Consider the following 18,927-nt stretch of genomic DNA (forward strand, 5'->3'; position numbering starts at 1 on the left):
TATTAGGGAAAATCCTGTCAAAACCTGAAAGTCACTTCAACCTTATCTGCAAGAGAAAAGTGTTTACAGATCAGGTCAGCTGAAGTGGACTCAAACACTGCAAATGTTCATTCAAGGTCTTCTGGAAATGTCCTGCAATAAAGTTTATACAAATAAAGAACCTATTTGCTTTAAGAAACATCTATAGAAGAGAGTACAGAAAGTACGTGCAAACCACCAGCAGATTTCTATTAACTCACCATCAGTGTCTCCTGTTCTGCAAACTCCACCCCAGTCCCAGATCCACTGACTCCAAAAAAAACAGGGAAACCCTTGTCTCAGAGGCCTGGCTTCATCTGAACACAGTTTCAGAATATAAATGAATTAGAATCATCTGTAGGTCAGTTACATCTCAGAACAACACCACATCTCCTTAAAAAGCCTAAGCCATTCTATACCATGGAATTTCTCACTTCTCCATGTGCCCCAGCACCAGAGCCCCAAAGGAAGGATCCTCTTCTTGCAGGAGATGGCTCCTGAGATAGGAACTGACTTGAGCCTACAGGGAACTTCAGGCCAAGGCAGAGGCTGACCCAGCAGCAAATGGCCCATGGGCCACCACAATGGCTGAGCTTCCTGCACTGCCCTGACGGTGCCATCAGTGTTTCTGCCATCTCACAGCAAGAAATACTGGCCAAATTCACACCTCCAGATCCCAGAGACCTTTCTGGGCTCAGCACATCTCCTGACGTGACCACTCAACAGGTATCTGCTTCCCACCACTGCTCCAAAGTGAGGTCTGGGTTTCCCAGCACCTCACATGAGAAGCCTGGAAGAGGACACTTAGTGCATCACCTAAACTGCCAGCCCAAGACACGAGGTGCTTTACAACCAGCTTTCCTCTGTAGGTTTCCAAATGTAAACCAAACAAATCTCAAACAACCCTCTGAGGTAGGTAAGTATCATTTAATGTTCATTTTACAGGCAGGAGAAAAGGGCTGACAGGGCAGTGAAGTAATTGACCCAAGACCCCATAAAGAGCCACAGAGAATTGACCCCTGGCCCCTCCTCACAAAACCCCAGACCATACTCTTCCTCCTTGGGTCCAACATCTTCGCCAGGTATTTACAGCAGCTGCTGCACCTCAGGGTGCTCTTTGCTTAAGGAGCACGTGGTGCAAAGCCAGAGCAGGGACTCGTGTGTCCCTCCCCCGAGGCTGAGTGAAGAAAAGTGACATGAAGCTGAGGAGTTATCTTTATTGGAGAAGCACGTTTAGACAGTGAGGCAGCAGGGACTGCAGCAGCACGCACGGGGCACACCTGGGAAGGCACCACTGAGTCCCCACAGCCTCTTGCCCTCCACCTGAGCAAGGACAGGCCCCATGTGCTGCAGAGGGGGATGGAGGCAGCTCTGGCAGTCCTGGGGACTCGGCAGCTCCCCTGATGCTCGACATCGACGCTTCCTTTACTCGCTCTGCAGAGACAGAGGGCAGACAGTTTATTGCTGCAGTCCCAGAAGGCAAAGGGACCTGAAAGGACCATGAGGAAAGCTTAAAGCTGTGATGTTCTCATGCTCTGCAGGGGCTCTGGGCCATTCCTGCCTCCCTGTGATGGGGGACCACTCTGCCAGCATCCTCCCTGCTCTGCAGAAACAGCTTGGCTGAAAAAACAGAGCCAGGGGAAAGGAGTGGGCAGAGCTCACTATTTCAAGTCCCCACAAGCTCAGCACCACCATCATAAGGCTGCAGTGAGAGAAAAAAAGTCTGCAGAACCCTCTGTCCTGGCCCTGCAGCTTGTCTGGACGAGGTAGGACACAACCTCCAAAGGACAGGCTGGCCAAGCTGGGCTAAGCCACTGCCCTTCTCTGTCCATACCTTTGGTCACAGCTGATCCCTGGTGTTTGCTGGCAGTCTGAGCTCCATTACTCCTGGAAAGGAAGAGCAAAAAAAAAATAAGCCCATCCCCAGGCTTGACCACATCTGTGTGACACTGGTATCAGTGTGACAGCCCCTCAGGCCAGCTCAGTGCCACATAAGACAACTGCAGCAGAGCCTGGCACAAGGGCAGGCAGGTTGGGCCACTGCCAGCTGAGGAAAACAAGACTAATTTCAGCCTCAAGCTAGGTGCTTTCCACACCTATTTTCTAATCTGGGAAAGGTCCTGCTTTTCTTCTTTCACTACCTTTAAAAGTAGCATGGCAAAACAGAGAGCATTGTAAGGAAACTGGGACTAGCCCATTGCAAACGTGGGAGTTATCTGTTTGTTGAGAAACAGGTTTAAAAAACAAAAGGAGAGAAACCCTGGATAACCCCTTTTTCCCCTGAACTATTGACCAGCGTGGGCAGGCTGGTGACTACTGCCCAGGTGATTAGTGTGAAAAACCTTTGAACAAGTAAAGGAACTGCAAGATACGCAGGATTAAAAGTCAAATGTGCAGGAAAGACCCACAATCAATTCATCCACGTGACACAGCCCTGCAGGACCTACCAGCCAGTTAACTTACCAAAAAAAGATATCTTATCCCACGATGCCGACCTATATTTGTCATCAGTAAAGCAGAACAGGATCAAAGGAATTCAGTTATGGCAGAGTCCTCCCAGGGAAGGTGGCCAGACCCAGTGCTGGCCAGTGGGGACAGGCTCTCTCTGCAGCAAGGTTTTCTACCCCAGCCATGCCTAGATACACCCTTTAGTGTCAGATCTCTGTCAAACCACACTGCTCCCAACCCTTCCCACAAGCATCCTTCCCTGATGGCCATCAGGTCACCAGAGCTACCAGAAACACCTGGAAATCCAGCTGGAGCTTTGCAGGCAGGGGTGGGTGCAGGCACTGGGCTGCAAAGAGATGAGGCAGCTTCAACACACATTTTCACAGGCAACCCAGCACTCTCCATGGGTAATTTAAAAATACGACTCAAGGAAATACTACAATTTTTGGGTAACAATTTCTTATCTTCTTCCAAAGCATTTCACATTCTGCACATTGCAACTCTCTAAACCCATTTCTGATGCCAAAAGCACAGCTGGAGCTGCTTTCCTCCAGGTTTTAGTACCATATATTGAGTGCCTGAATCTTCAGCAGAAAGAAAAATTCATTATACTGCAAGTGAGCATGAATTTTAGTGCTCAAAATAACATTGCTCTGTACATTGTTTATAAGCTCCCATAAATTTCCAGCCCGATTCTTCAGGTGACTTAATAAACATAAAGCATAAATCATTGTGCAGGAGGGCTTTAACTTTTCTTGCCTCAAGAAAAAAAGCTTATCACTTTGACTTCTAATTGCATCCATCTCTCCTTGGAATACTTAACACAGCTGCAAGCTCTCTGACTTCCAGTAAACGGCATCTCCCTCTTATTGCAAGGGCTTGAGAGCTGTAACAGCTCAGTGAAACACTAAGGAATTCCAGACCAAGAACACTCTTTTGGGAATCCTGTGTATCTTTCAGTTGCCACGGTGTATCCAGTCTCATTCTCTCTTGGACACAGTCACTAACAGACTCTTGTAGTGCCTCATCTCCCTGTACCCACAGGCCAACAGCAGCTGCATCTCCCTAAAGACAGAGACACAGAGACCTCCAGTACTGTCAGAGGCAAAAATATTTCTCTCTGCACTGCAATTTCTTTGACTTTAAGCAAAGTTTTGAGCATTCTGCTGCTTTAGAGAAGAGGGGGGAAAGGAGCCAGGTTTGCTGTGTTTGGGGGATCTGCTGGTGTCCTGGCACTGAGCAGAGGAAGGCATGGAATGACACTATGGCATGATGGCTCTCTCATATCCCATATCCCACTACAGACAAATACAAATACATACAAAATATGGTATCCATGTGTTTGTGCCTACAAACACATGGATACAACATCCATACTCAGAAGCCAATGCTCCCACTCAAAACTTCCCAGAAATCCCTTTAGTTAGGTTCAACATTTGGATTCTCTACGGGTTTAGAATGGGAACCAATCTATTTCCCTGGGGATGAAGATTCAGTTTCTCAAGAGTTCATGCCAACGAGCACAGTCCTCCCCAGGTGCTACAGGACATCCCGTGCACAGAGTCACAAACAGGGAGACACTGGCTGCAAATCCAAGAGCCAGAGGCTGTCCAGCTTCCACCACTAGAAAGACAAAGCACAGCTAAGAAATGTTTAACTCATCTGCTCTGTGGGATTGCACAAGATGTCAAGGCTCAAGACCTTTCCCAAAAGTGTGCCACCTAGTGAATAATCTTAATTTCCCAGCCATCTCCCTGGATATTATTGCTGGCAGTCTGGGAAGAAGCCCTTTTTGGTTTATACAGTTCTGGTCTTTCTAGCTCCATCAAAGTCCCAGGAAGAAAGTCAGCTGTTTTCCCAGACATCACACTCCTACCACACAGACTAGGCAAAACATGGAAACTATGCCCAGGTTAGGCAATAAATCCAAGCCTCAACCTGTATTTAAGCATCTGGACTGTGACCATCTATTCCTGGGGCTCTAATGATCCTGTCACAGGTGCAGAGGCCAGGCTGGCTCCCCAGCAGGCACTTGGAGTAAAGTGGGATGCTACACACAGCCAAGAGGCACTTTCTTTTCTTCACCTCTTGGCATCATTCCACTCCAGGAACAAAATAAAATAGAACTAGGAGCTTCAATACCTCTCTTCCCCTCCCAGCCAATGTGGCTGGAGAGTAGCTGGAGAGCATGCCTCTAATTAGCCCACTGTTAGCTGAAGGAACAAGCTGTTAACCTGCCAGCGAGGGCCCAGTGCGGACACCCAGCTCCTGCTGAAGGGCACAGTGGGCAGCTGGTGAGTGCCAGCCACTCCTCATTCCTCACTGCCTATTGTGGCTGCCTGGATCAGGTCACCACAGGCTGAGATGGTGCCAACAGGGAATTTCCACCAGGGGAAAGGCAGAGATTGATGTTTGGCAGCCCAGCTGTGGTTTGCCGCTTACCACCGCAGGGGCAGGCTCTCGGCACTCGCCTCGATAGTTTACCGTGATGAAGTTTGAAGCTCTCCTGCAAAGGGAGGACAAGACATTGCTTATTATTCACTTGCAATGCCACAGCTCTCAGCCGCCGGCATGACAGTCCTCTGTGGGCTCCTTAATGCTTTGATGCTACTTCCAATGTGATGGCATTTATTACTCCCCAAACAATTTCATGATTGGGCAGAAAGGGAATAGGGGACCCTGGCAACTTGTGTATCTTAATTAGCTGCCATCAGATTAATCTCAGGCATTTTGATCTATGTTTGCTTAACAGCAAAGCACCAAGGACACACTTGATAGTGAGTCATGATGTATCAAAACAAACACTGTTCTGCAAAAGACACTCGGGAATGGTGGATGGCCCTGTATTACTGAAATCTCTCCGCCTACTCACATGGCAGCTGAACACAAGTCACATTCATTTTTGTATGTTTTCCCATCAGTGCCACAGACTGGTTGTGAGGATTCGCTGCAGAAAATCCTTCCACCCTTTACCCCATGCAGAATTCGATCACAGTCCAGCTGAAGAGAGAAAGAAATCATATTTGGTGACGGTTCACTTGCTAGACCCTCCTTTAAGTGGCCTGAAGGTGCTCAACAAACCAAGCCTTGCATGGGGCCCCTCTGTCCTGTATCACATCCAGCCAGGCCAGACTTGGAAAGACAGTCACAAAGACTCTGTCTTTGTGGACCAGCCAGCCAAGCTTTGGGGACAGAGCCCTCACCCCCCGCTCGCCAGCCCTCCAGTCTGGGGCAAGGTTTATTTCTCTCAAAGCGCATCCATATCCCACTTGTACCTAGCCTTCCTTATCAGTATGCTGACACCGTTTATCTCCAAGGATTGAGATGAAGCCCATTGGCCAAAAGCGAGGAAGGGCGCCGGGAGCGGGCCGGCGCTGCCCGCGGGCGGTGCGGCACGCAGCGCTCCTGCCGCCCACCGCGCCGAGAGACGCGAGCGGCTGTGACTAATGAGGGGTGCCCTCCTGCTTCCTCCCGAGCACGGCAACGGGAGCACTCAGGCACAGCTTTCCCTGCAAACCACACGTGGCACAGCCAGCACACACCGACAGGACAAGGAGCGACCTTTGGGGATCCCCAAAAAGCCTCTCGCACCCTCGGAGCGGAGCGGGTGTTTGCACAGTCATAGCAGATTTCCAACAGCAGAGGTCAGGGATAGCACAGCCTGCTCCCTGGCACGCACAGCCCCTTCCTCAGCCCCAGGAACCGAAAAAACAGAGACGAAAAAGCGACTAATGGGCTCCCGACCCCTTTCTCCAGCGCTACAAAATGCGTTGCAACGGCTGCAAATGGTGCGATGGGTCTGAGACAACGTTCCACTTGCCCTCCACCTGGAGATGCAGCATTTAGCACAAAAACGATCGTTTATCAGCAGCAAGGAGCACCCCAGGGAAGGAGGATTTCATGCCAGGCAGCACTGGGGGAGGATTTGGTGATGTTGGGGTGCTGTGATAGCACCAGCTGGTTAAACGTCACTTGCTAATTTCCATAATGTGCTGCTTCCTCCCTCATCTGGGTAATTATCAGTGACGTGAGAGCAGACAATGCTGACCTTTGCAATCCTCTGTTGGATGCCTTCCTACGCACCAGACATTGCTGTCTGCACCACAGCCCAGGGCAGGAGGCCACCCCACCAGCAGCCCCACACATCACAGGTGCCCGCAGCCAGTGCCACCACTCCTTTGGCTCTGGGACTTGTCTGTGACAAAACCCACAGGTGGCCCTGGAAACAGGAGAGGAGCAGATCTGCTCCCTGAATCACCTCTGGTCTGTCAGGCTCATCGGCATCCACTCCCCCTCCGGTGCTACCAGGAAATACCACAAAGCCCTGAAGCAGACTGGCCTTATTACACCTAATGCTTCCTCTGGAATGCATCAAAATTGCAGTACTTGAACTGTCTTTTGGGGTTTTAACTCAAATATCCCTTTTCTCGAAGTGGTTAGTGGCAGAGGCTTCAGAGAGAGTTAAGGCAGTTGGTAGTAAGATCCCTCCAAATCCAAAGAAATATATTTCCTATCTCTTTCAGAATATTATTTAAATTACTGCATGAAAAGTCTGGAGGGATTAAAACATCAGGTATTTTTTTAACCATCCTACCTCTAGACAACACCCTGTGATAGCGAGATCCACACTTCAGTCACCCTTTTTACGGTAACTTATTTTCTCTTATTAGTTCACATTTTCCACTTTTAGCTTTGTTGGAACTATTCCATTTTCTTCTCATGAGAAGGGAGAGCAGACACCCCCACCTTCCTCCTACACTATTCCATTCACAGTTGTCATCTACCACTCAGTGTTTCCCCCTTTAGCACTCCTTCCTTCTGCCAAACTTGTCCTCATCCCCTGGTCACCTCCACCACTCTGCTCTGACCATGGCCTTCATCTCAGCACCTTCTCAGCATGGGGAGGTAGCAGTCTTTACCCTAGCTTGGCTACATGTGGGGCAGGGTTCCAACCTGAGCTCAAGATCCCACCTGTGGGAGCCAAGCCCTTCCCTCTGTTTCCATGCCAGGTGATACAAGGGGCTTTCAGCAGACGACAGATATTTTGCTCATTCAAACCCCTCCAAGTACATGGGGCCAAGTAAAAAGCATCAGGGTTAAAGCAAGAACAGGAAAAGCTGCTGGGAAAAGTGCAGAGGTGGCTCAGCACCAGCAGAGGAGCACCCCATGGGAGAGGTCCCCATTTGTGCCCACACAGCTGCCACCCCAGGGGCAGGAGCCCCATCTGTGCCCACACAGCTGCCACCCCAGGGGCAGGAGGTGGATTTACCATGGGGTCCTCTTGGGTGTCTCTGCTCTGTGACTTGCGGCCGGGTGGCCGGTTGCAGTTCCTGCCACGCTGGACTTGTGGGCTGGCAGAGAGAGCAGAGATACAGTTCAGCACCATCTCCTTCCAAACAGGGGGAGCAGAGTGCAAACCCTCCCTGCAGACCCCCACGGCTCTTTGGAGGGCTGTTTGCACTATGGCATCCACCCACCCACAGGAGAGGGGAGGGAGAGAGGCCCCCCAGCATCACCACCCTGGGGTCTGCAGCCCTGTGTCTCCTGGCAGCACTTGATGTAAGGGGCACATGAAGGAATTGCACCAGGCAAAAACAAGAAATCTCAGCATGCCCCAGAAAAAGCAGCAGCTGAGTCCTGCTCAGGGCCAACAGCTACAAAACAAACAGCTCCTGCCTGACCAGTGCCCAGAAAGCACGTGGTACACCAGGCATTGCCTTTGAGCCAGGGCCAGGCACACACGTGTGCCCTGCCAGGAGACAGATTTTGCTGGACAGAGTGTCCTGAGAGGGATTCTGAGCACAGCAATCACTTGTGCTTCGTACACAGAACAATCAAGGCCAAAATGGAGCAAGGGTTGCATGAGAGACATGCCCCAGTGTGTGTCTCTTCCCCATCACCAGCTCAGCCCATGGGAAGTGCTGTAGTGAACAGCAAACAGCACAGCGTGCACTCTTCCATCCCAGGCCGTGCTGCTCCTGTGCTGTCCAACCATTCTTCCTCCAATTAATCTCCTAACCCCCCCTAAAAAATACACATACATGGAAGGGGGCAGAAACCCATGCCAGGACTGGTGGTGTGTGTGGGGCCAGGCCACCACCCCAGCTGCTGCTGAACTCACCCTCTGCCCGAGGAGAAGGGACGCCTCTCGTTCACACCCTGCCGTGAACCACCACAGTTCTTCTGCAAAAGGGGCAGAACACACTCAACAAACACAGAAACAACTTCTATGCAACTAGGGAAAACAGCTAAAGCAGCTCCTGCCCTGCCCCCTGATCCTCCCAGACCCAAAGAATTCTGTTCTTAAAGCAGTAGGTTTGATAGGCACTCCATACCCGTCAAATGTTATCATCCAAGGGTTTACAGGATTGTGGGGAGTCTGAACCTGCCCTTTATCTCTCATATGGCTTCACATCAATGAGAAAGTGAGAGGGGCAGTTCTGTCAGGTGCAAACATGTCCAGTTTGTATGCTCACACCCAGGTCCATCCCACAAATGAGAGAGGCTTTGCAATACAAAAGCTTCTCCCCCATGATTAGCTGGCTACAGAATCCTAAACACCTTGATCACGCCAGGCTGACCACAGGCAGTGCCTGGCCATCCTGATCCCACAGGGTCTCACCAGACCCTTTGAGTTCTGCACAGGCTCCGAGCTCCATCTCACCTGCTTTGTCCTCTCTGAAGAAGGCAATTTGTTGCGCTGGAGAGTTCCACCCCCTCTTTGAGCTTCCTTTTTGCTGGAAGGGAAGAGGAGAAAAAAATTGAGTGTCATGGTGGTGTGAGTGCCACCAGCACCCAGGGCTGCCCTGTAAGCCAGTGTCATGCCACTAGGTCCCACCTCCCCGTTCACATTCCCTGTTCCTGGTGGTTCTGTCCCTAATTCCCACCCCTAAGGCGTCTCCCTTTCTCCACCAAATTCCCTCTGTATGCTACATCCTGGTTCCAGGTGGCTGCTTTCATATCAGGTCTGCTTCTGCATATGCTCTATGGGGGGAGAGAGGGTGAGCATTTGGAAGGCAAAGCACACACGTGAGAAACTCCTCAGGAGCTGCCCGTGCCCAACAGACCCCTGGGAAAGGGGCTGCTCTCTTCACCCTTGCTTCTCCTCCTCTACTCCACAATGCTTCTCACCTGCCCTTGGGCCCTTAGTGCTGAAAGGGAAGGGGGAAGAGGAGCCCTACTGCCAGAGCATCTCTTAGGGGGCCACTGGGAGCCAGGACTCTCCCAGGCACGGCCCAGATGCAGTTTCACAGGCAGAAGCTGCACTTCTGCAGCCAGAGGTTTCCCTCGTTGCTGTTGCTGCTCAGGGGAAGGGGGTACTCACAACTTCTCAGCACACATGAGACATTTGTTGGTGTGCTGCCTGCCAGAGGCATCCCGGACAGGGGCGTTCTCCCTCGTGCAGGACAGGCGGCCGCCAGCTTCAAACTGGGAGCGAAACTCGCTGCAGTCATCCTGCAGAAGGAGGGCAGGGTTAGGGCACTCTGTCCTCCTTGTCTTACTGATCAGATCCTTAGAAACCTGGTGTTTTCCTGCCAGGAAAGCATGGAACCATCACAAATGCATCACAGGAGAGTCTGGGTGGGGGTGAGAGAAGAGGGTGTGCAGTACCAGCCACTTAGCATATAAACAGAGGGGTGAGTCAGAAAAATTCCAGGTCCTTCTGCCTGCACAGCACGTGTTGGGAGTTTTCTAGTATGGTCCCACTAATTATTATTCTCCTGGCTGGGCTATCCAAAGCATGCCAGTGATGTGACCGATACAGCAATGAAGTCACTCCCTTTTCTCCCAACATCCTTAATACACAGCTACAGCCTTTTCCCAGATTGTAGCTCAAGATAATTTTCTTTACAAAGCGCGTAGGATCCTCCAAACCAGCCACACTTTGGGACATGTCAATCAAGAAACAGTTAAAACATAAAAGCACAATGCAAACACACTTAATAGTCCACGAGCACAGGAAGGTTGTTTGGAGAGTGGATGATTAATTTGTTCCTTGTTCAAAACTGCTGCACAGAAACTGTGATAACCTGCCCCTGTTATGTAACACAGATGGAAACATTCAGCCCCCCTAATTTCAACTATTTCACACACTGCAATAAGCAGTTTCAAACAGCAAGTACAAAGGGTAAGGAAGTGACTTCTGCTTGCCCTTTTCTTTTTAAAAACAGCTTTTAACACTCGCAATTTTCTGCCCATTTTGTGCACAGTTTTGCTAGCTCACGTGAAGGTCGTTGCCAGGTCACTGGCCTCACCCTTTGCTTTGCTCAGAAGTTTACATCTCATTCTCTCTGCCAGGGGAAGGTTAGCCCAGTGTTGTTCTACATCCCATCCAGGGCACCCCAGCCTCCAGCTTCTCAGCTTTCCCACGGGGGTAATGCTGTCCAACCACTCTGAGTACAAAGCCCCACATTTCCCTAGAGCCACCCAGCCACAGGTAGCAGAGATGATCTGGCCCTGGATGAGCCTCTCCTGCTGTGCCAACAGCCATAAAGCATTGTCCCATCAGAAATCAGTGTTGCACCCACTCCAGAGGGGCTCCCCACGAGCCTCACTGCTTCTCCCCACCACCAGCTCACACCCCTGCAGAGTTCAGGCAATGCTTTCCCCTTCCCAACAAGCCCAGGGAAGCTCTCCTTGTTCCCTGGAACTAGCCCAGCTCAGCAACCCAATCCTCTGCAGACAGATGTGCCTTTCCCCTAAGAGCCTCTCTCAAACATTTTCTCTTTGAGCCAGTATTTCTGGACCCTGTTCTGGCCTGACCTCTGCTGCAAAAATCTCACCGAGTACATCTGTGCCGTGCATTTGCCTTTTTCATGGCCTGTAACATCCCTGACCCACTAATAAATGCAGGGCTTTCTTATCCTTTGTCACTTCTACCCAATGAGTAGGAATTCTTGTTGAGCACTGACTGTGTGATCTTGCACTGCCATTACATTTTATCTTGTTTCTATTACTCCAGGCCTCAGCACTATCCAATTAGTCTTGAGTGATCTGCTGATCCTCCTCTGCTGATACTGCCTCCCAGCTTTGCCATCAGCAAATTTCACTTACACTTCTATTTTTTGGTGCCAAAGTCATTAGAAAAAGCACTAAAACAGGATTATCCCGAAGACTGAAGCTTAAGGGGGCCGCACCACTCCCTACCATAGCAGGAATCAAGAGGAAAGTGGTGGAAAGCAACTATTTTTCCCTTTACTGGGCTGCTTTTGCCAGCAAAGCATCAGTGCACAGCAACATGGAGGCTGCAGCATGCCAGGAGAAGGTGGCAAATAACAGCTCCATGAGAACAAAGTTTCCAACAAAAAAAAAAAAAAAGCTAAAACTGAGCCACAGGTCTGGAGATAGTGCAGGGCTGACATCTCCCAGAACACAATGATCTCTTAAACTGTGCAGAGTTCAGATTTAGGGCTTTTTCACACATCTTCCTTTCCCACTTAATTAGCAGCCTGAGCAGAACTGACCTCTGCACCCGCAAGCTGAAATCTGGGACAGCACAGCACACCTGGCTTCCTGCCCTGTCAGGATTTGCCTGTCCCTAGATCCACAGGTCACTGGGGCAGACCATAATATTCAGGCACAAGTTGTTCACTTGAGGGATTCAAGAGGATGAATAAGAAATGAGGAGCGCAAGGAAAACAGATCTCAAAATTAAGTCAGAGGAGAAAGAGCAACGGAGTAGAATAACATTCCCTCTTCTCTGTCTTGGGTGAAAATCCAATGAAGTTCCATATTGACCTGCCTAATACTTTAATCTCACCTTATCTTTTCCTTGTCTGTTTTTAGATAACTTCCGCTCATTCTCCCTTTTGCTGGAAGAGAAGAGAGAGAGAAAGTGAATACCAGGGTGCTCCAGGGAGGAGAGGTTTCCCACGCTCCTTTCCTTTACTCACAACTTCTCTGCACACATGATGCACTTATTGCTGTGCTGCTTCCCAGAGGCATCCCGGACAGGGTCGTTCTCCCTGGTGCAGGAAAGTTTCCCTCTCTCGAACAGATCCCGAAACTCCCGACACTCATCCTGTGCAAACGCCGAAAGCATGGGTTGACACGGATATGCTGACAGAGAGGCACATCTCCCACAAATCCACAAAGGATTATCCACCCAATGAATTACATTTCAAATGTTATTTTGCTTCCTTGAGGCATAACTCGGTGGAAAATCATAACATGCAGCATAAAACAAATAAATCCATTTGTTTAGATCAGCAGATCTGTCTTTTGCATCCAGGGTAGCCTTGCTGCTGTTTCTAACAGATAACACATGCAAGAGCCTGCCCGAAGGACTTAAGCTCTGCTCTAAGTATAAAATCCACAATTTCAGTGAATTTTAAATGAGAAAGTCAGTTTTCCCATCTCTCAGGAGAGAATGCGCTACTAAAATTAAAGAATTTTAAAATCCATGCACAGTAAAAAAGTGAAGCTGCAGGCATAAGAAAATATAATCCTTGAACACCTCCTATTGCCAGGTACACGGGGAGAGTAAGAGGTGGGTGTTTTTACCTTCCACTTAACACGATGGTATGGGTTAATTGAACCAAAGCACTCTATTCACAAAAGGCTTTTGTAGCAAAGCCTGCTTAAGCATTTCAGCCTGGCCTTTACTTTTCTCTGAACAGCTTTTCTGTGACTTTCAGGGCAAATCTGGAGCGCAAGAAACACACGGACCATGTGAGGTCTCCAGGTTCATTTATGCAGCACTTACAACCTTATCTGTTGTATGATCTGTAATACATTTTTCCTCTCACACCATGTAGAGGAGATGGCTTGATAGCTTATCCCAGTTCTGCAGATGGGGAAGTCAAGCCTAGAAAATTACTTGCCAAAAGCCAGACAGAAAATCTATGGCTTAACAAAGAAATTCAGTGTAGGTCTCTTCCTGACACTGTAAAACTGTCCTGCTGCCTTCAGGACCACACTTTGGCAAGTCAGATGTCTAAAAAAAAGATCTCCCTTAGGACAGCTATGTCTTACAAAGCCTTTAATTTGTCCAGACACACAAGAGCTAGAAAGCTACCCTGCTTAACCAGATGTAAGAAAATAAATCAATCAGTCACCACAACCAACACTATCTGATGGAAACCAATTTGCTCCCATCTAGAATAAAAACCCAAGGTTAAAAAGACAGCTCCCTCCACATAAAGACCTGCTATCTAGAAAAACAGCTATGGGTAAAAGAAACCACAGGTGCATCAACAAGATAAACAAGGGACAATTAGAGCCAGCCTATTCCCACACCCTGCCCTAGTCAGAGCTCACGTGTGCCAACCTTGCTATTAAATATTTGCCAGATTCCAGTGGTGCCTTATAAACAGGCAGGAATCCTCCTCAGCCCGGGCTCTGGGTCAGGCACACACCGGGGGTGCTGTGATTGCCTGGGAGGAGCCATCAGGTATTTTGGTTGCTGGTGGATGGCACCAAGCCTCACACTCTTCCCAAGGCTGGGCATGTTTGCCCTGCTCCCCTTGCAGGGCCCTTTCCCACGCTGCAGACGAGGAGGCGCCCTGGGCAGCGGGTCAGAGGCAGCAGACGAGATGGCATCACCAATAAAACTGGCTTCGGCAGCCATGCTTCACCTCACCTTTCCCAAGGAGTTCACATTCCTGTCCACCTCTCTGCCACTCCCTTGGTTTTTTGAGTCTCTTTCCCTGCAAGAAAGGGAGGTGTGAGTGACGGGGCAGCGTGCAGTGCTTGGACACAAAGCCAAAATAGGGGGTGATTAAAGGCCAGTCTGGCCAACCCCACCTCCACATTGCACAAGGCAGCAGCACAGACCAGCAGCAGGGCTCAGCTCCCTGACACATGTCCAGAGTGTTCAACATCTCTGCTCTGGGGGCATTGTGCCACCCTTTCTCCCTGCCTAATTTCCAGCTCTCCCCATCCTAAGAAACACCGTCTATGGAAACAAGAAATTAAGTTTCCACTCTGCATTTGTTCCTCATGCTCTGCGGTGAGTCCCCACCATGTGATGAGCTGGGGAGAGCTGCTGGGTTCACAGGTTTGCTGAAGAATTACAAACTGGTCTGGCTGGCCAGGGACAACAATTTTATAGCACGGAGCCTCCAGAGAGCTGGCTCCCTGCTACGGGAGGAGAGGACATGCTGTGGGTGGGCAGGGCTGCCACTGGAGCCAGCAGGCAGCTGATACTCACAGCAGCCTTTGGCACATCATGCACTTGTTGAGGTCTCCTTTTTTATTTGGGCTGCTGAAGGGCTCCTTGGTGGTGGGACAGGAAAACTTCCCGCTGCGCAGGAGTGACCAAATTTTCCTGCAGTCGTTCTGAAAAGCACAGAGGAGGGCAATCAATGGAGGCTCCCAGCAAGATCCTGACAACTGTTTGTTCACATTGAATCTTTTTTGGGTGTGCTGCAGGCTCTCAGCAGCACCATTTTGCTCACACAAACCAAGCTCCTCCTGCCCATCCCTGGCCACACACCACACGTGGCACAGGCTGCACCCAGAGCCCTGCCTGTGGCTACCAAGGCAGAAAAGACAACGAGAAAGTTCAAAACCCATTGCAAGAACCATTAACAACAGGGAAAACAATATATATTTAAGGAACACATTTAATTTACATACAGCTGCAAATTGCTGCCCGCTACAGCAGAGGACTGCACGTCACAAAGTTAGCCAAGAGCAGAAAACACAGCCCTGGAAGTGCCAGAGGGATGCAAGAGGAATGAACGGGCCAGAGTGACTGAAGAGTGATTCACATGCAAGAAGCATGCAAGCAGCGAGCACAGAAAAGCAGAACCCTCTCAGGAAGCAGAGCAGTAATACTGTGCAATGTTGCAGCAGCCCATTGCATCTTCTGCTGGGTAACTGAGATGCAGACCAGGGAGAAGCAATGAACTGTTCAGTTATTTTTGGCTACTGCGTTTCCCGAAAGGATCTTTACCAAGGAGACAAGCTCACTTGATTAAAACATGAATGGAACTGGCTTCTAAGTCATTGAATCAAATTATTTTCTGAGACTCAAAGGACTTCCCTTAATTCTTTTAATTATGAAACTCAGGAATTATCAGAAGCAGGGGTTTCTGCTGGATCAGAAGCTACATTCTAAGACATCGTTAAAAATATAATTCATGCAATTTCTAACATCACTTCATGAGACTTCCAGCCCAGAGCTGTTTGGATATGCTCTCAGCATCACGAACCAAACACACACTGTCAGCTGGAGCCATTGCCATATTACCTAAGTGTTGTCTCTAAATATGGAGAGACTCACTGCTTTTTCCACCACTGAGAAAGCTTTACAATATCTAAGTATAGTGCATCTAAATGGACTTTGCTCAGAGCATGCATTAAAGCAGTGTAAGTTGGCAAAACAAAGGGAGAAGCAGAACAGAAAAGGTTGGACTCGCCTTAATCGAAGCTTGACTCGCAACATCTGCGACAGAAAAACCAACAATGAAACCATACAAAAATCTTTGAAGGGAAATTTTAAAGCAAAAGCATTTAATTAAAATACTTGATGCAGTTTCCTAATCCACCCAAATACCTCTTGATAAAAGCTAATCCAATGCATTATTTCACACTGATAGAAATTCTCTAATGCCCAGTCCTTTCTGGAACATTGCACTTTTTGTCATTCAAATGCAAAATCACATCCATTTTTTTGAGTGTCTTTGTGCCCTTCTTTACTGCGTTACTTTTCTTAGGCTTAAAATCCAAGTTCCAAGGGTGGTGCAGTAACTGTTTCTCCATTGTTCTATACCCTTGCATTGGTAGTTGCATCAAACCCACACAAATATTTTTGGCATTCTTCACCATTCCTTAAAATTGGGATACCAGAGCTAGGCCACTGTTGTTTGTCCAAAATGACAAATTCCTTTTCAAGGCCCATTCCTTTTGCAGTACTTCACACAAATTATCAAATTAATAATTGAGTCAGCAGGTGAGTAGCTGATACCTATTTCTTTTTACTAAGCCACTTAAAGCTGGTATAATATGTTTCATCCTCCTTTGCATCATCAGTGGCATTGCAAGAAACCGTCAAGAAATCTTCCATTAGTGCTTTTTTAATAGAAACTAGCAGGAAATTGAAAGAACCATTGCTTCAAACCTAACTCCTGCTGAAGTCTATCTATTGTAGCTAAATTACTGCAGCCATGTGAAAATGCCTTCCTTAGCAAGTGTTGACAAGACATTACCATTTTTCTGAATTTACAAAAAATTGTATTACATTTTTTTTCAAAGTTGGGCTTTTTATGGAAGAATTCAGTCTGGTTGGAAATCGGTATTCTTTCACTTAGATAAATGGGGGTTTGGCTTTTTTGTTTTCTTCTTAAACTGTTAATTCTATTAAAAATAGATGCTTTCATCTACCAGTAAAACTCCACTATTTCCACATGAAAAGAAAGAGTAGTTAACAAGACATGTTATATCAAACCAACACATGTAGTACAGAAAAAAAAAAAAAAAAGTGGGTTTCTGCTATACCACCATGCTTTTTAAAAAACAAGGGCTCTCTAATCCTCTCTCTCTGTCTTTATGGGCACTCCCAGGCTGCGTCCTCTGCCAGTCCCAGATTCCAGCACAGAGAACATCACAAGTTACTGACCTGAGAAGAAGCAGAAAAATGCCAGAGCAAGGACCACCGAGGCACCTTCTATTTTCATGGTGAGGGTGCTGGCAGCTGTTTGCCTACGTTGACTCTACTAGAGCATTGCTCAATGAAACCCAAAGAAAGGGCTCAGGGCTCATCACATATATATAGATGACCAGGTTCTCCGCCTTCCTTATGACATAACCTTCCCAAGGACCATCATTAGCTGCAAAAACCAGTTTGTTGACACTACTCTAAATTCTAATGACCCTATTAACACAATTAATTTCCATAAGGATGGGACATATTTGAGTCACTCCCTGCATTTTGACAAGGTAAGAAAATTATAAATAGATCACTTCAGATCCCCCACAGAGCCAGAGGGATTCTCGCCATCCTCAGGGTGGTTCATAAGACAGCGGGACTCCGGCCACTACACCACAAACACCCTTTCATATCTCAATAAAACAGCTGAAAGGGGTTTATTTTAATAACTTGGCTGCAGAAGAGACAACAGGAAGGCCAGGTCACTCAAAGCTCTGGAAGTCAGTCTGCTTTTATTAAAGCACCTCAGTATGAACCTGAAGAGTAAACATTCAGGAAACATTGAAAAGCATCAAGTTTGATGCTTTGTTGAAATTCTTTGGGTTTGATGCTACAGTGCTCATAGCAGCTGTGTTAATAATAAAAATCCTCATCCTTTCCCAGTTTCTCCCTGTTATCGTCAGGAAAAATAAATATGCAGTGTTATTAGTGAAAACCTTTCTCCAGCCCAGGTGGGACCTGGCAGACCATTATAGATGCTGCTCTTTGAGGTGTGTTGTTATTGATGCTAAAGGGTCCAGCAAAGCAGCCTCGCTCTGGGCTTTCCAAAGAAGAGATAAGATGAAAGTAGTCATCCTGTACAGGGTTTCTCAGGAGTCCCGAGAGAGGAAAATAAAGATGACATCAAAGTTTTGGAATGTGATTTACGTGGGAAGAAGCTGTGTGCCTTGTCTCCAGTGAAAAAAAAGAAGAATTTGGAGAGAAAAGTCATTTGCAAGGTTTGAAAGGGGTGGATAAATGAGTCAGTCAAGCAAACCAGAGCAATGAGGGGCTCGAGCACAGGCTGTGGCTGTGCAGAGAGGCAGATCAGCACCATCTGAGGAAGAAAACATACTTCTGCATGACATATGTGCCTGGCCAGACAGGCCAGCAGAGCTCAGTATAAATCCTTGTAATAAACTGCTGCCACACATTTCTCAGATCAGAACAGTTGCTCACGTTCACAACTGGAGCCAAAGCCAAGCCAGCACAGCCCTGATTTGGAGTGTGGTCACCCCTAACATTTCTTTTCAACTCAAACTGAAATGGTGTGCAGGTTCACAGTGGAGAGTTTGCAATACAGTAGCAAACTGCCCAAGGCCATGCAGATGGTTCATGGCAGATCTGAAGAGCTGTGTATTGTCCTGAATCATGAGATAATCCCTGTATGCGTATTTGGGCGTGGAATTGGAGGGAAGGCCAACAGGAAGAGAGGAAAACTAAGCTGACAGAGCATGTGTCAGTAAATCCTTGGGAGAATTGGAAGAGAAAAAGCAAAAAATAAAGAATAAAGTGTATGGTAGTTTAAAAGTGGTTAGAGCTTGGAAATTTATCTGAAGGACAAAAAACAAAAGATGCTATTTGTTACTGAAGCATCTGCCCATGAGTCAGCCATGAGGTGGGAGGGTTTGGGAACGGGAAGCGCATTTTTATAAAGGGTTTTGTTCTTAGAATTTTCTCTTCCTCCAAAAGTTCTATTCTGACAGAGAAATGAAACAATTCCCTGATTTAAGACAGCTGGCTGACTGCCCTATTCCTGAAGGAAGCAGAGTGGGTGCCAGATCAGGTCAGACTGGCCAGGTGAGAGCAGCTCCCAGCCTGGCAGTGCA

The 18,927-nt window shown here is 48.1% G+C and overlaps 1 protein-coding gene across 2 annotated transcripts; it reads right to left on the reverse strand.

Moving 5' to 3' along the window:
- Nucleotides 1–926: 926 nt before the first annotated feature.
- Nucleotides 927–17,096, reverse strand: LOC128795902 (serine protease inhibitor Kazal-type 5-like). 2 transcript variants are annotated; one of them, XM_053957006.1, is made up of 14 exons: nt 17,030–17,096; nt 15,831–15,856; nt 14,618–14,745; nt 14,048–14,114; nt 12,360–12,487; nt 12,227–12,278; nt 9,791–9,921; nt 9,131–9,203; nt 8,588–8,649; nt 7,736–7,817; nt 5,339–5,466; nt 4,909–4,972; nt 1,853–1,905; nt 927–1,452 (listed from the first exon to the last, which is right to left on the reverse strand). In XM_053957006.1, exons 1-13 carry the CDS (start codon nt 17,085–17,087, stop codon nt 1,900–1,902), a joined length of 1,005 nt encoding a protein of 334 aa, XP_053812981.1. In that variant the 5' UTR covers nt 17,088–17,096; the 3' UTR covers nt 927–1,452; nt 1,853–1,899. The 2 variants fall into 2 exon arrangements, with proteins under 2 accessions (XP_053812981.1, XP_053812982.1); XM_053957007.1 differs by lacking the exons at nt 4,909–4,972; nt 5,339–5,466.
- Between the last annotated feature and the right edge of the window lie 1,831 nt (nt 17,097–18,927).

Source organism: Vidua chalybeata, chromosome 15 (assembly GCF_026979565.1).
Source record: "Vidua chalybeata isolate OUT-0048 chromosome 15, bVidCha1 merged haplotype, whole genome shotgun sequence".
NCBI lineage: Eukaryota > Metazoa > Chordata > Aves > Passeriformes > Viduidae > Vidua > Vidua chalybeata.

Coding starts and splice junctions, on each gene's coding strand:
- LOC128795902 (XM_053957006.1), bottom strand. CDS start 17,087: ATGAAAATAGAAGGTGCCTCGGTGGTCCTTGCTCTGGCATTTTTCTGC. Junction 12,488..14,047: donor ATGTGAACTCCTTGGGAAAG/GTGAGGTGAAGC, acceptor GCGTTTGCACAG/GATGAGTGTCGGGAGTTTCG. Junction 8,650..9,130: donor CTTCAGAGAGGACAAAGCAG/GTGAGATGGAGC, acceptor CCCCTTTTGCAG/AAGAACTGTGGTGGTTCACG.